At 46.0% G+C, this 17,455-nt stretch overlaps 1 protein-coding gene across 2 annotated transcripts in view; it reads left to right on the top strand.

Moving 5' to 3' along the window:
• Positions 1-17,455, top strand: part of CHKA (choline kinase alpha) — a 62,978-nt gene that overhangs the window by 23,064 nt on the left and 22,459 nt on the right. The window contains exons 2-3 of one of the 2 annotated variants that reach the window (XM_006743621.3): positions 2,955-3,066; positions 14,200-14,253. In XM_006743621.3, coding sequence (XP_006743684.2) covers positions 2,955-3,066; positions 14,200-14,253 — 166 coding nt within the window. The remainder of the gene's footprint in view (positions 1-2,954; positions 3,067-14,199; positions 14,254-17,455) is intronic. The other variant, XM_081797661.1, reaches the window with a different exon arrangement.

Raw genomic sequence — 17,455 nt, forward strand, 5'->3', positions numbered from 1 at the left:
ACATGAGAAGGGGGAGGGTCAGAGGGAGAAGCAGACTCCCTGCCGAGCAGGGAGCCTGATGTGGGACTCGATCCAGGGACTCCAGGATCATGACCTGAGCTGAAGGCAGTCGCTTAACCAACTGAGCCACCCAGGCGCCCTGAACTTGTTCTTAAACTGTAGGTAGTTTTTAGGTAGCAGAGAAGGGTAAGGAGGAGTTTGCAGATTGGGAGAGCATGAGTAAGTGGATTGTGATAAGCTGTATCCGTTAGTACTAGATCTAGCTGCTTATAACAGAAGCTCTAGAGTAACAGTGGCTTAAACAACACAGAAATTTATGTCCCTCCTGGAAGTAGACAGGCTGGGCAGGTATGGCAGCTGCATGGGCTCGATGGAGATGCGGGCTCCTTTCAACCAACTGCTCTGCCGTTCCTAGGCTGTGGCTCTCATTCTCATGATCTAAGAAGGTGCTAAAGTTCTGGCCATATGTGCCGGTCAAGACACTGGCAAGAAAGTGGAAACAACACTAGACATTTCAACATAGAGAATTTAATATAGGGAATTGGGTGAACAGGCATTAGAGAGAAATGGGACCCAGTGGCTCACAGAACTGCAGGAAGCAGCCCCTTCCCTGGGCTGGGGGACCAAGGGAAGAGGTGGGGATTATCAGACCCTGGAGCTGGGCCCTGCCGCCTGTGGAGAGGGCACTGCTTGGCTGTTGCTGGCGTCTGAGATCTTGAGGAGCACCCCCTGCAGCTGGGGCCCAGCCCTCTGAGCCGGTATCTTGGAGAAGGTGCCGTGAGGCTGGTTCTGGGTTGGTGAAAGAAGTGGGGGTTCCCTTGTTGCTACTCCAGCACTCAGACACAACACAACAAGCCGGTCTCCTTCCTCCTGCCTTCCAGCCTCCCTCCAGGGCCCCCACTGGCAGACCCTAACTGGGAGCAGCCAGCAAAGGAGATTTGTAATGGGTGGAACCCCCGGCCCAACATCACAACCGAGAACTGAAGTGTGGACTTGTTGCTCAGAGACCAGAGCTTCGCAATTGACACACTGTCCTCTCCTTGTTTCAGACAACAGGATAGAGGACAGGAAGAAAGGGACAAAGCCCATGAGGATGTCTTAAGTTGACTTCCAAAAGTCACATAAACACTTCCTTTTACATTCTATTTGTCAGCACCTGGTCACACAGGCACACCTACCCGTAAAGGCAGCTGGTAAATAGTCTTCATGCTAGGCACGTTGCTGCCTGGATAAAACCTGGAAAGGGAGGAGAATGTCTGCCACAGAAGCAGAATTTTCAGAATTGTTATCTCCTGTTAATACACCAACATTAACAAACTTCCAGATAAAAATTTCTCCCTGTTCTCTTTTCTCCCCACACAATCTCTTGGTCTGTATTTTGTAGCTCTTGGCAGTGCTTGTCAGTGTGTGCTCATAATCACTGTGCAATCACACCATCCCTGTACCTGATAGTGTGAATTTGGTGTGTATTTTAGTCTCACTTTGGTATTTTAGTCTCACAGGTGGCTCCTGTGACCGGGGGGTGTCCTTCTCAGCTCTGTATCCAGAGACTGGACTTTATATCCAGAGACTTGACTAGACTGGACTGGTTATGGAGGAGGCAGGGAAAAGCTGGTGGCTCCTGTGACCGTGGGGTGTCCTTCTAGAAAGCTGTGGTTCGATCTCCTGGTCACTTTCTCTCCCAGAGTTGCGTGCCTACTGCCCTATGATGCTGAAGCCTCTGACAGTCAGGGGTGGACTCGGTTTGGTGGAGCGTGTAGCCTCCGACACTGACTGTCCTGTGATTTGTCTTCTTTGTCTTCATTAGAGAGGCTGTTTCTTGAGAGCAAGGGCAGAGCATAGTTCAATTTTGTATTATCCTAGCTTCCAGCATAGTGCTTGGCTTAGGTAATAGTTCCTGAAGATTCACTGGCTAGATTAGGATTTAGGGACTCTGAAGTCTGCTGCAGATGAGGTGCTTCATGTCTGGAGCTCCTGACTGTACAGTATCTCATATTCCTTCATTTAGCTCTGATTCCTCCATTAACTACCCTTTCTCTCTACCTAATCGTGTCCAACGCAGGCAGGTGATTTGTCCCAAAGGCAGTTATTCTCCTGTTCAAATGACCCCTGTAACTTGTTTCTTGTCTCTCCTCGTCAGAGTGGAAGGTTCAGGGTATTGAGATCTCCTATCATTTCCTCTGAGCGCTCCAAGAACCAGTCAATGTTGCAAGTTTTTTGAAAAGGCTGTTAGTCAAAATCAATTGAGATGTTTTTAATAACAGGGAGCTATATATACTTCAAGTGGAAGGTCCTCGGGGAGGTGGGTTAAGTACTGCCCCAAGATTTTAACCTGGTTACTATGGGAACATCGTGGAGGTTTTGGATGCTAGAAGAACATGAGCCTGAAAGAATGCATCTGGGATGCCCCCACCCCCAGGGTTGCGCAGGGTCCTCTTCTGTCCTCCTCGTTCTCTGGAGGCGCACCTTGTGCAGATGCACACATGCAATTTAGAGCTCACCTCCAGTGTTAAGCTAAGAACAGATAGGGAATTTGCCTGTTTGTTTGTTTTTTTTTAAGATTTTATTTATTTATTTCACAAAGAGAGAGAGATAGTGAGAGCAGGAACACAAGCAGGGGGAGTGGGAGAGGGAGAAGCAGGCTTCCCGCAGAGCAGGGAGCCGATGCGGGGCTCGATCCCAGGACCCTGGGATCATGACCTGAGCCGAAGGCAGATGCTTAACGACTGAGCCACCCAGGCACCCCGGGAATTTGCCTGTTTTTAATGTGACTCTGGAATTGATCCAAACACCATGGAGCTCATCGTGTATATCCCAGGTATCCTGAGAGTCGATCGAGACTTCAATGGGAGTAGTTCCTGTGGGACCCTGACGTCTCATCCGTAGTTGTCCAAGAAGGGCGGTTTAGCTGACCTTCAACATACTGACGCATACTGTCCTTTGACTTCCAACAGAGGTGGCCTCAGTAACATGCTGTTCCAGTGCTCCTTTCCTGACACCGTGGCCACCATTGGTGACGAGCCTCGGAAAGTGCTCCTGCGGCTCTACGGGGCGATTTTAAAGATGGTGAGTCCGTAGGCTGCGTGGGGATGGGAGGGCCCTGTGAACAGTTTTCATCCTCTCTGCTAAATTACCTGGGAAGATTTTAAATACTGTAGTGGTGGTTATTAAAGCTATTTTTACATATTGCTTTTATTTTAATTGGGCTGCACAACTGGGTTTTTTGCTTATATCCTGTTATGTTCTGAATTCCTGTTTTTGCTTATAATTTATTAGTAAGACAGTACAAATATTCTCAGCTTTATATCCAGAGAAAAGTATGATGTTGGTTAAATCTTTAGTAGTGGTTATGATGCTTGGATTTTCCACACATTGAAATTTTTAGCTCAGACCTAGGTTGTAAAATTCTAATGTGGAAAAGGTATTGTTTTTAATAACATGACCATAAAGGTTTTACAGGGCACAGGGGAGCCCCGTGGACAAAATATAATCTCAGTGGAGCTGAATTTATTAACTACCTCCCTTTAAGATTTCTTTAAAATGTTGAATTTGTTAGACTCATAATCTTTCTAAATTTTTATATATTAGTTGAATCTAATTTTCAATTAAAGTGCCTTATTTATTGAATTGTCTTCATCAGTTGTAGGAGATCCCAAATGTCTGGATTTTTTTTTTCTATTTATACCATGAATTTACCATTTTACTGACCACACATACAAATGTTTGTTTGATATCTTTCTATGGTAGAATTTTAATATCCATTTAAATCTTCTTCGGAAGGGCCCATTTTGATGTTCATGAAATGGAGAATAGTTTTCTGACTTAATGTTTTAAGAGACTAGTCTCAGCTCAGTCTGAAGGGCAGATTATGCCCATGTCTACGATAATTCGATTTTAATGTTCAGAAATATCAAAGTTAAAGCTGGCACTCTGTGTCATAATGTGACTGAGCCTTTTTGTTGGATAGTTTTCCTTGGCCTTGCCAGGCTGTGAAGTGCTCAGGATCTGAGTGTTGGAAGCCATGTGCCCTTTGCCCAGGAAACCTGAGGCCACTTTGTGATGAGGAACACACAGCTGACCCTGACTCTGACCCCTTAGCAATGGTCCACAAGCGACAGAGTTCTTGTGTTGGCCACGCAGGTGGGTTTTTCATTTAATCAAGTTGCGCTTTCAAAGCACAGTTTTTGAAAAACCCAGTTAATGTCCTTTTGGTGCTTTCAGTGAGCTCAGGCTTGAGCCATTTTATCTTTGAGGACTTTTACATCCTCTAACCATTAGTCCCATTTCTGCTCATTTGTGTGCTTTCATGTGGGCAACACTTTTAAAATACTTTAATAACCAGCGGCTGGAATTGCACGTGATACAGACTATTGTTTAAATCTGATTTATGAGGCTTTCGTTTGTATTCATAACTTTAACTAGGGGCATTTTAAATGTGCACTATGTGCCCCTCCAGGGGCCAGGCTAAACTAGGCGCCAGATTCTGTCTGCTCTGGATCTGTGCTGTTTGGGGTGCTGGTCACCAGCCATAGGGGGCTATCAGACGTTTGAAGTGGGGCAAGTGTGACCGAGGGTGGGGATTTTAAATTTTAATTACTTTTAATTAACTTACATTGAAATGGTCGCATGTCCTGGTGGCTGCCGCACTGAACAGCACAGCTCTAGAACGTGCCGTGTTACTGGAGGGTAACTTAGCGAAGCCGTCGATGGCACGGCCTGGCCCTGAGCAGTTAACTCTCCCCCTAATAAAGGTTCACTATCGGTAGTTAGTATTTTGTCCTTTTCAACATTTTAGTGGTCCAGAATTACTGCCTTATAGTACTTACAAGTAATAAAAATGCCTGGAAATAGGATTTGTTTTAGCATTTCTATGTCCCTGTTTATTTTTAGGTAACTCAAAAATAAACAGAATAATTAAAGGCACTTAAAGTGGAATTAATTCTTGCCAAACTAATAGAATGGAATATGTTTTTACATCTAGGTCTAATTCATATGGGGGCACTCTACATTTAGCTTCTTAATTATATTTTTATTAGGCAAATGTCAGTTGCCATTCCCGAATCTGCCTCCGCCGAGCAGGGCGGAAACTCTGCCGGGAGACGAGCAGCTTACTAACTGGACAGTCCGTGGGTTCTCCAGGCTCACGATTGACTTACTGGACAGCGGTCTCATTTTTGCTGGAAAAAAGCTGTTCCTTCACTTTAGAGGAGGGAATCTGTTTTAGTATAAACACTTGGTGGGTTGAGTCCTTAGTTCAAGAACACTTTTTTTGTTCAGTTCCAACTTAGTAAAAATATGAGACCTACAGCCTCAAATGGAAATGTTTTGGAGAGGTTTTTGGTTGAGGTTTTTGTTCTTCAGGTCTCGGCAGGGGCACTGGTTGCCAGGTGGAATTTTAGGCATGAATGGCCATTGTAAACTGTGGGTCATTTGAATACCTTGACACAGGCGGAGGGGAACCAGACTGGGGCGCTCTGAGAAGTGGCCGCGGGAGAGAGAAGGCCGTCGCTGCAGACATGGAGTCCATAAGGCACGAGCCAGGTGGCCCCTGCCAGCAGGTGCCGGCAAAGCTGAGCTCTCCCAGCGCTGGGCCGGGGATCTCACCACAGACTTCAGTGCCTTTTCAGATATTCCCAAGTCCGATTTAAAGGATCTGTGATTTTTGTTGCTGGGTGTGAGTTCACTCATATTGCTGACCAGCTCTTTGGAATGAATCTGGCCTACAGCAGAGGGACAGACAGAGTCTGCCATGAGGCTTCTGTTCGCACCACCACAACAAAAAAAAGTTGCCAGAGTGATAGTGATTTGTTAGGATTTGCATGCATTGAGAGATGTGGCTGAGCAAATCTAGAGCCCGCCCAAATAATAAATCCCGTTACTTTCATAAATGAATGGATTAAAAACAGAAACATAATACCACTCAGATGTTATGCTTTCTCCGTCTGTACTCTCCCTGTGGGGAAAGCACACATGTCCCTATGCATGTATGTGCACTGTCCAGATAAACTGGGATCCCCGAAAGCGGCCGTATAAATGCCGCTGTAGCATGCTTTAGGGTGGGTCAGGATAAGCTCCTTCTTTACAAAATGTTAACTGACAACTACGGGTAATGATAGACCTGTGTATCTTCTCAGACAGTCTTGCTGTTTTGCTTAATGACACGCTAGAGTAGTCGAGTTCTGTCCTTTCTTTCCCTTACCTCTGAGGATCAAATGTTAACGAGAAATATTTCTTTGATTTTTTACATTTACAATCCTTTACAAGTGACTTGGTTGAAGATAATTAGATGTTGCTCAGCTTTTGGCTGAGGCCGTGGCAGTGAGATACTGCTCCTCCGTGCTATCCACTCTGGGCTACGGGGCAGAAAGCCGGCAGTTTCTGTCCCCGAACTTCGTTCTCTCCCAGCCCGTTACAACATACAACACTATAAACATCAAAATACCCGTCTGATCTTAAAGAAGTACCTGCCGATACAGTTCAGCGTCTGTTTCACATGGCCCAGCCTTCATTTTAATAGGGAGGGTTAGTTTCTTTAGTTGCACAGATGACGGATGCAGAATTCCCCTGCAGAATCACCCCTAGGCACAGTAGAACAGTTTCGAGAAGGTGAGAAGTACTAGTTCAGACTTTGCCACGAGGAAAGAGATGTGATTGCTAGAAGAGAGCTTGAAATGATAATGCAAGCTATAAATGTAACTTGGTTTTTTTCCTTTCTGATATGGGAAGGAACATGAGCTCCGCAACGTCCAGTAGCAAGACTTATCAAAGCAGCAAGTTTGGCTGATTACAAATAACCCGTTTGCTTATTTATCATGAATTGTGGAAGACACAAATGTCAGTACGTATTGTTCATTCAGTGTAACCTGTGCCCGTTGGCGCAAGTCTCAGAGGATTGCTTTGTCCCTTCCTCTGTCAGAACAGTGACTCTGTGTTGAGCCAGTTCCTTCTGTGCATGAATGGAGAGATTTGGCCTCACCGTTTTGAACGGTCTCACAGGCATGAATGTCTATAAAACACATCAAAGATCTCTCAAGTGTTGTCTGGGAAAATGTTTTTGTGTGTTCTTTGAGCAATAGAAGGCTAATATTAGTGCTTGTTTGAGTACTAACCATAATAAAATTAAAGGCATCAAAGCACAACGCAGATATGTATTCATGACTCAAAAGAGTGCAGTCTGGGACATGGTCTGTTTTAAATCCAGAAAGCAAAATGTCATCTTCCCTGTTTTCTCTTAATCCCAGTTTAAATATAAATTAAAGCACCCTAACATAAGGGAACCAGACAATATGGGAACAGCCCATAGGTAGCTCATACTGAACTATCAGCGACTGAGAAATTGCTTACAAACATTGCAGAGACCGTCTGATTCATGCTCCCTCACGAAGAGCCCTGCTTTGTCCCAAGAGCCTGGGGAGAGCACATGTCCCTGGTAACTGAGTACTGTGAACTCTGTGCATTTTTTCTCATCGTGTTAGGATCGTCATGAGTTTAAGTTGTTTTGTTTACTCTGCGTTTTAAAAAAAATCCCCTTGGACTTTAAATGTGGTGTAATTTTATCTATTCCTAAGGTAGTCAACTTCCCTCCCAGAAGTAACACATCGTTCTCGTATTATGTTTTCCCATTTGGTCTAACCTAGTATTTCTTCAGTTAATACTCGATAGTCGCCAAATCACTATCTGCGGCCCTTCCATACCTGCTTTGGTGCCTTCTTTTCATAACTAAATAAATGGCAGACTACTGTGTCTAATTTTGACATACGCAAAGTGTCTTTGTCTTGCTGGTCTTAAATGTTTGGGATTTAGAGCATGAAGCCAATACAGATTTCTGGTCCCTGGAACGATGGTGTGACTGCAGCCCACCCGTCCGGGGAAGGAATGTCTTTGTGTTGGGTGGCGTGAAGGGCACTTGGGGGGAATGTACCACTTTAGCTGTCTGTGCATGTGTTCTCTGCCGCAGGCTGTCCATGCGATCGTGCCTGGAGCACTCTGGTTTCCAGGTGACAGACACGATTCACGGTATAGTATGAGTCCTCTGAAGTTGGAGCATTCTCTACAACTTTAATTTTTCTTTTAGTCCTTGGTTTCAAGAAATGCTTTTTAAAAAGAAAATTATAATGCATTTGTTAAGTAGCACCAGCTACAGTTTGTGCTGTGCTTGCAAGAGTACAGCAGTTAAGATTTCAGAATGACATGTAACGAATATATCACTTTTTGGTTTTGGGTTTTCCTTTGGTTTTTGTTTTGTTTTTCTTTTTGATCCAAGGCAAATCCAGTCCCTTTCTTCTGTTTCCTCAGTAGAAAATGATTTGGTAATTTTAGAAATTTATGGGCCTCAAAATTCGCTTGAGGTATTTAGCTGCTTCTTCCTTCATACTACTCTCAGCGTTAAGGGAACACCATAGTGTATTGATATTTTGGTCCGAGTTAGAAACAAACTCTCTTCTTAGTGCTTATCAGTTGGTATCCTCCCCGTACCCCAAGGCTCAGCAGTGCTGGTCCAGCGTGGAGGCACACACAGGCTAGAGAAGCCAGGCCACTCTTCCTGGAAACATGTTGCTTGCAGGTCAGCCCTCGGGGTGCTCATGACTAATGCACTTGAAGCCTTGGGGGCCTTGGGGCAGAGATTAGACATAAATTTTGAGAAGGTCCTAGAAGGAGCCTTTCTTCTGGTTTATGTCTTCCTAGAGCCTCTTAAAACTTCTAGTCTTCTGTTAATGAAGCAAGTCATTGAACTTTGCAGAGTTCAGAGGATCAAATTGTTTTAGAATGTTCTTCAAGGTAATCGAAGATGCTCTAGAGAAGACCATTAAATGTTAAAAATCGTTTGTTTGGGCGCCTGGGTGGCTCAGTTGGTTGGGCGACTGCCTTCGGCTCAGGTCATGATCCTGGAGTCCCAGGATCGAGTCCCGCATCGGGCTCCCTGCTCGGCGGGGAGTCTGCTTCTCCCTCTGACCCTCCCCCCTCTCATGCTATCTCATTCTCTCTCTCAAATAAATAAATAAAATCTTTAAAAAAAAAAAATCGTTTGTTTAAGTTCTTGTAAGTCGTATCTGCTCTTTAGAGAATCACATAAGCTATACTTTACTTTTTTTTTTTAAAGATTTTATTTTTATGTAATTACGTCCAACGTGGAGCTCGAACTCGAGACCCCGAGATCAGTTGCACGCTTCACCGACGGAACCAGCTCAGCGCCCCCAGCTATACTTTAAATCATTACATTGTGATCTTACATTTTAACGTGTTCTGTAAAATATTTTTTCAGAAAATGCTGTAAGAGACCGAAAAAAGCAATAAATACAGAATGTTTTCATACAAATCAGGGAGAAGGAAGGTTAGGGTCCATGGTAACATTGAGAAGAAAACGTACTGCAGAAGATTATGGAAGGAGCCACATGACTACTGTGTATTCTCCGGAGCCAGAGTTCTCACACTGTTCCTCCTGTCCCTGCCCCAGCTCACCTGAGGCATGGCACAGAGCCCTACCAGGAACAGGGAGGGTGGTAGGTGCTGCCCCCCGTGTCGACCCCTCGAGAGTCAAGTGTGGTCAGATCTTAGGGTGGATCCTCAGAGCCACAGCCCGCACAGTAAAGAGCCCATGCCACTCCAGGACCAGACGACCATCACAGTGACTGAACGTTCCAAATAGTACAACACCTCCTGTTTTGGGGGTAAATACCGACAGTCTGGGACTCAACTCAGGAGGATAATCCCAGATTTTCCTAGACCAGATTGTTAGATGTCCTAGAAGTTGAGTCTAGCTAACATTTGGATTGTTCTTTCTTAATATCTCATTTATGGGCCCCAGAGTGTTTTTAAAAGGCCACAACCAACTTGCTCTTTTGTACAGAAACTTTAAAAGAGACAGGTGAGGGCCACCTGGCTCTTTCAATCGGTAGAGCTCGCAACTTTTGATCTCAGAGCTGTTGAGTTAAAGCCCCGCGTTGGGCGTGCAGTCTACTTAAAAGAGATAAATAAGCCAGCTGAGTGCTCTGTGTAGTTTTTTGTGCTTCTGTTTTTGGTGGAGAAGGAAGGGCTAATGGGAAGAGCTGTCCTCCATGTTTCTATCACTCTTTTTTGTATCTTTTTATTTCTGTGGCCACCATTACATTTAGCATAGTGACTACTTCTTCCTTTATATAACAGTATCTGTAATTGACGATGGTTTGATTTCTTAAATAGCATTTCCAATGTATTATACTGTTGATGACATGTCATTGTTTGTAGCTGATTTGACACTTTTCCCAGCCTGTCCCACCAGCAGCTAGCTCATGCAGTGGTGGGCTTTTAAAGATACTTTTAGACAAATGTTTCAGTGTTACAAATGACATTAAATAGCTGGATGCCACTTCATGCCACTTTCACTGATTTATTTATATGCACAGCCACACATACACAGACCGCAGGGAAAGCGAGGTGTGCTTTGTTTCGGCACACAAATGTGGCTTTATTAAAGTAGTTCAGTTGTAAGACTAGCTCCCTCGTCATTAGAGAAATCTGTCATTAAGAACTGGCCAGATGATAAGAGTTTATTCTGCCCAATAGCTTAAACAAATTAGAAGAAAGAAATCTGTTATATTTTGGAATATTGGGTAACTTTATTTTTTTTTCAAGATTTTATTTATTTGACAGAGACACAGCGAGAGAGGGAACACAAGCAGGGGGAGTGGGAGAGGGAGAAGCAGGCTTCCCGCGGAGCAGGGAGCCCGATGTGGGGCTCGATCCCAGGACCCTGAGATCATGACCTGAGCCGAAGGCAGTTGCTTAACTACTGAGCCAACCAGGTGCCCCGAATATTGGGTAACTTTAAATAGAACATTTTTGAATCCTAAAATTATATAAGACAAAATTCAGTCAAGTGATATTTTCTCATTTTAGCCCCTAAAGTTCTTATTATTCAATGATTTTCATTTTTTTTTTCAGAGCATGAAATAAAACATTTTAAAAACTAATAACCTATAATATGAAGGGTACTTTTTTCCCATAGTCTTTATTTTTTATTTTTATTTTTTAAGATTTTATTTATTTATTTGAGAGAGGGTAAGTGAGAGAACACAAGCAGGGGAAGTGGCAGAAACAGAGGGAGAAGCAAGCTTCCCCCTGAGCAGGGAGCCTGATGCGGGGCTCGATCCCAGAACCCCAGGATCATGACCTGAGCTTGAAATCAGACGCTCAACTGACTGAGCCACCAAGGCGCCCTGTCTGTGTTTATTTTTAAAAAAGACTTTATTATGGGGAATTTACATACAAAAGTGGAGAAGAGTGTAATGAACCCCAGGTACCCCAATATCCATCTTTCCCTCTGACCAGTCCTTCAGCCTCGCCCTTGTTCATTCTCTGGAGTTATTCTGAAGCATATTCCAGACATCACATAAGCGTTTCCATCTGTATCTATATAAGATGATTTAAAAAAAAAAAAAATGACCATGATAATGTTTACAACTTCAAAATGTTTTAGTAATTATGTGATACTAACCAGTATTCAAATTCCTAATGTAAAAAATTTTAGTTTTATTTTATATATGACCGCTTGTCTTTATTAACATGAAAAGTTGCAAAAAAATTTGGAGTCCTGTTAAATGTTTATACAATATATTTTAATATCTGCTTCAAATAAACTTGTGCCTCTGACGTAAAATCTCACAGATTCCAAGATACATTTTACTCCCCATCTTTCTGCACAAAAAAGTTCTCTGACCTCTCTTTTGGCAATGTGAGTCTGTCTCTCGTTGGCTTATCAGGATGAGGCCTCTTCTCTCACTTTTCTTGAGTGTCTAATTGGTTTGAGATTTCCTGGTCTTACTCTTCTTGTTTACAGGATTGAGGGAACCTGAACATTCTGTACTGAGGAAACAGAACAGAGGGTTGAATATGGCAGAAGTCCATCTTGCCTTCATGATGGTGCTTTTATGGTATAAGTAATGCATTCATTTGGGGGTGGAATGGAGTGGGCAGGGGTGGGGAAATTCTTAACAGAATTTATTTCCACTGGTGTGAGTATTACAAAGGAATGGCCTTGGGAACTAAGGCAATTTGTAACTTTGGATGAAGTGACTTGCTTTCCGAGAGCACCATTGGACAAAGGAAAGGGACTTCTGTTGGCTGAATAACCCATTTACTGTATCTCCCTAAGAAGATACAGTTCGAATAATAACAGCATAGGAATAACTATAGTCATTTAGAATTTTGTACAGGTCAAATCCCGTTACAACAAACTTCAGTAGGATATCCAAATTTCATATATCATATTATAGAACATTTTGTTCTTAACTTTCCTAAGGGAGAACAAGCACAGGATTTAACGTTTTGGGGGCATTTTGGCCCCATTCAGCATCCAAATGAATACCATAGCCAGTTTGCCCACGACTCAGACCATGGATGCGAGTTTGCCCGAAGCTGGCTGGCTCCGTGGCGGAGGCCGTGCCTTGAGCTTCACAGCGTGGCCGGTCCTTTAGTCGTGCTGACAAAAAGCGTAGTGGGCAGCAGGATTGCTTGGTGCTTTGGGCCAAGACTAACCATAAATGAAAGATGGAGGCCCGATTCGTGAGGAGCTGGTAGGCCACTGGGGAGAGAGGGGACAAGGAAAGTCTGAGTCTGAGGTCGCAGCACAGCTGTGGGGGTGGTTCGGAGTTAAGGAAGGAGCGAAGCTTTTGTGGTACCCAGTTGCTCCTCCCGAGAGGTTAGCACATCACACACCCAAGCCGTCAGCAAAAGTCTACAAGTATTTCTGGGGTGTTTTCATTTTTGTAGCTTTCATTGTAACGGGATTTAACCTGTAACATCTTTCCATCAGAGAAACGCAGATTACCCAAGTGAAAGTATATATCCCCCCATTTGTGCTTTCTGTACCTTGTACCAAATGAACTTCACGGGATGTTAAAGATGTTATTGAATATGTATAAGTGCAAGTCTTTTGCAGATAGCTTCATGAACGTGGATGTTTGTTTGCCTCTCTGCTGAGGAAGCTAGCGCAGGCACTGTTGTACGGAGCGCGCATGAGAGCATCTGTGGAGTGTGTCCGTGCAGGAGGGATGGGCGCGCTGCCCTAACGCACTGGGGTCTTTGAATGGCGCTAGCGTAGCTGGTGTTGCTTAACGTGGCATTTTTTCCCCTGTCCACACTTTCCACTCGTGGTACAGGTATTTTTGATAAAGCAGTGGAATGGAAAGGTATGTGTTTCATGGGACGTTCAAGAATCTTTTACCTTCACATTTTTTAAAAATTCCCTTTATGGGCTTCCTTCTGTGTCTGGCTTAAGCCAGCCTAGTTTAATTATAACGACATTTCTAGAGGCAATATTTAAGTGTAAAATTTTTACATGATGCTTAAAAGTTTCTGACTTGCTCTTCTCCATCCCCTTATTAAAGATAGTATGAAGATTTTTAAAGCACTTGGGGTGGGGGGTTGCTTTTCAAAGATACGATCTGTGACATGAAGAAAGAATGTAGCCAGAGAGTTGCTTATGGTAGTTAAGGATCTAGTTGTTATTGCTAGATCCCTGGTTTCCAACAATTTGCAGTTTCATTGACAAAAGTGCTATAAAAATATCCTTAATATATTAACGTATGAAGTAAGTGTAAGGACTTCATTAAATTCGCATAACCCTCTTTCTGGTGGAGGAAGAATTCAGATTGAGCCAGTGACAGGCTGAGCGAGCAGGGCTAGTCTGTGAAAGTGGCAAGTTGGCAGGCTTGTCGCTCGGGTTCTGTGCCAAGGCTCCTGCCTGCACAGGGCTTTCTTGTCTGTCCCCGTTCTGTGCTGACCATGGCGACTTGCCACGGGTGTGTGTACACTCCCGGTTCTTGCAGGAAGGAAGCTTCCTCAGGATAGTGTTGACTTGCAGGAACCACCTAGCTACATTGGGGAGACCACTTGACCCTTTGTCTTGGGAAGGCCTGATTGGAAGAGCGCCCCCTATTGACTTTCCTCCAACAATGCCATTGTGAAAAGGTACCTGGCTGTTTGGGGTCAACAGCACATTCCCTTTCTTGTAAAGAAATGAAGCGATTCCTCGGGTGTTGGTCCTAGTGCTGGACACCGGTGGCGCATTTTACTCTGCCGCTGGTGACTTCCGTGGGTTGAGGAGCACTCGTTAAAGATCTGTGATGTTTTGTAAACCTTGACTGTTGTGGTGGTTGCAAAGTTAGTGTGTGTTTGGTGTTCCCCATCTTACCAGAAGTGTTTGCTTTTTCTCATTCGTAGAGGTCCTGTAATAAAGAGGGATCCGAACAAGCTCAGAAAGAAAATGAATTTCAAGTAAGTAATTAAGTCCGTTCTGCATCTGTCTGAGGTTGTAAGCGGTGTTCGTAGTGCCAGTTTGCTTGCTGCCCCCAGAGGGGCAGAGCCGATTCTCAGAGGATGGGCTCTTGCCACGTGGGGAGCCTCCTCCGTAAGAACGAGCATGCCCGGCTATTTTTAGTTCTGCTGAATGTAGGCAGCGGACGTGTGGTGTCCTTATGGCAATCTAAACAGCATTTGGGGTGCCGAGAGAAGGCGGTTTAGGGAGCGCTTGTGCGTGACAGGACGTGGAGGCAACCTGGCTCGGGTGCTGTGCCTCTGACCCCCTCCTTCTGTCCACATGACACCGAAGCCGGCATGGCCCGGGTGAGCAGGAGTGCCTTTTCCCACCCGCCGGCCCCTGGTCAGAAGGGCCCCTCTCTGAAATGCTTATGTTCAGAAGAGCTTGAGGTCAAGAGCACTGATGTGTCCACCTGGTCCCTCTTTGAGGCTCAGAAGTGGGGAATCTAGCGCAGTGATGTCCACATGCCAGGGCTAAACCACCTTCGAGCGCACTGGCCCAGTGTATGCAACCCCCCCCCAACACAGACATAGGTACACTGGTTTTACTCGCTGTAGACTATTGAAATTGTTGGGAAATAGGAATTAAAAAGAGGTGAGATCATAAAGGAATAAAAGTACTAATGTTTCCCCCTCACGTGTCGGTGGATTGTTCACGGTGCACCCTCCGTGGGGGGTGGATCTAGAACGCGTGCTCTGGGTGTCACTGACAGACGCCACCGGGTGGGAAGCGATGGACATGTTTTCCGCCAGCCTGAGTCCTCGGTGTATAGGCCTTTGTGTGTCCTGGTGGTTGACAAGGCTGGGCCACGGGGGCCTCCGCGATGCCAGACCCACAGCGTGTTCTCAGTTCTGGTTAACTTGGCTTCCCCCTGCCCTTTCTGAAACATTCTCTTCCCCTCCTCGGCTCCTTTCTGGGCCTGACCTCCTGTTGTCTGAAGTGCTCCACAACTTGCCCGAGCCCTCTTCCCGTGCTGCCCCTCTGCGCCGTCCGCCCCCCACCTTCCCTGGGCCGTGTCGCCAGGTCCAAGGCTGAACACATGGTCTCCACCCCACCCCCTCAGAGGAACCTCAGTGTCTCCTTTCTCTGCAGATGGAAAGCCAGGAGGCCCTCCGACACCCTCCTCTCCGTCACCCTGTATCCGAACCATGAGCCCATTGTTTCCCTGTGGGCTCTACCCTGGGTCTGTATGCTCGTCCCTTCAGTACCACCCACCTCCCTAGGCCAGGCTGCCCCCGTCTCCTCTGGGGGCTCTACTTCCACTCCTGCTCCAACTGCTCCTCTGATCAGGTCAGCCTGTGGCCTGACATCCGTCAGCGCTCCCTGTGCCCCAGGCCAGCTTCCCCTGGTCTGACCCTGCTGGGCTTTCCATTCTCTCTGGTGTCCTTCCCCATTCTTGCTCTCCAGCCACGTTGTCCTAAGCTGTGTGGTTTTCTTCGCAGATGCTGTTCCTTCCAGTTGGAATGCTCCCAACTTTCCCACCTGCACTTCTGCTTGTAATTAGGACCTCACTCAAGGGTTGCTTCCCCACGGAGCCCCCCTGCCCTCTCTACTAGGTGTGTGTCTCTGTTTCATGCCCTCACCCCAAGCACCATCTGTCTCTCCTCTGTGCTTCCTCTGGCTATAAGTTTTCAGCATGATGCGATTCGTGTCTGCCTCCTGTTCTTGAGAGGGTCCATGCTCAGGGCAGGACCTCGCCGCCTCTTGCTGTCTCGCTGTGGCTATCAAGCCCACTATCCGGTGGGGCGCTGATAGAATTGTCGAATGTTGGCTGCAGCCGGAACTCGTGCACAACTCTGGAACAGTCTGCCCCTTGCCTGCTAGTGCATACACTCCTTGTCCCTTCCTCTCCTCAGTCCACGATGTTCTTTGAGCCCCTTTTGATGGCTGGCCTTTGTCTGCAGTCTTTGTCCCCTCTCTTCTGAATGTGTCCTGTGCTAACTGGCCTCTCTACAGCCTCACTGTCCCAGAGACCCCTCCCCTGCAGCTCCCTGAGGGAGGATGTTTTCCCATCACATCCTGGTACTTGGCGGGCGGGGGGTGGGGGGAACGGATGTCTTCTTGGTTTTCCTCATTCCTGCTTCCAAACCATTTCTCCTCTGTTGAAAACCCTCCTGAGAGCTACCCTGGTTCGGTGAAGATCTGGCTTGGTCTTGAACCCAGTCACCTTGCCCTCTCTGGGCCCGCACCCGAGCAACTGGGCATCATTAGAGGGAAACCCCATGGTCGGGAGGACTACCGGCCTGTCTGGGAGGCTTGCCTTCCTGACCGGGCCCCTCCCTGCCCGGCTGCTGTGATCTCGGCCCTCATCTTCCCACCTCCAGCCCTGGAGCCTTTCCACAGGCTGGTCCTTCCCTGTGCTCCTGACTCCAGGTCTCCTCTCTCCTCTCCCCCTGTCCACGGGCGTGTTGCTGCTGTCCCTCACAGGGGACAGAGCTTGCCGGCCTTGCCCGCATCTGCTCCCTCTCTGTAGCAGGATTTCTTTTTTTCTTGGAAAAAAGTGTTGAATGTTTGGGACAGCACAGAATAACATAATAAACACCCTTACCCCACTGCACAGAATTAGTTCCTGATTTTGTTATATTGCTTGATTTCAGTCTCTCTTGTATACATTTATTTATTTTTAACTTTTTATTTCAGAAGAACTGTAGACGTACAGGAAGTTGGCAGAGCTAGTACAGAGAGCTCCCCTGCACTCCCTCCCCAGTCCCTCTGTCACTAACACCTTGCACAGCCCTGATCAACGCCAGCACAATAATAGCAGCTAAGCTGTAGGCCTTATTTGACTTTCCCAGGTTTTTCCACTGACGTTCTCTTGTCCTGTTCCAGGGTGTAGCCGAGGCCCCACGCGGTGTATGCTGCTTGTCCTCCCTCGTCTGTTCCATTTGCCTCCATGTTACTTCCAGTCCCGAGGCTTGTTAAGCACATGGATCAGTTATTTCATAGAATGTTGCCTTAGTATCCGAATTGCTTCTTTCTGTTAGGAACTCATCTGGGCATTACTCCCTAGAGGAAGGAGGGAGGGGAAGGGCATGACCCCTTTTCCCATAGGTGTCATCTGTGATAAGAGGAGAATGAAGACCCCTAATTGATTCCTACTTTGGAAGCTTCAGGATGCAATGGAAAAGTGATTAAGGACACTGTGGAGGAAATGTATGG

This window comes from Leptonychotes weddellii, chromosome 11 (assembly GCF_054177405.1).
Source record: "Leptonychotes weddellii isolate Sample4059 chromosome 11, ASM5417740v2, whole genome shotgun sequence".
Lineage (NCBI taxonomy): Eukaryota > Metazoa > Chordata > Mammalia > Carnivora > Phocidae > Leptonychotes > Leptonychotes weddellii.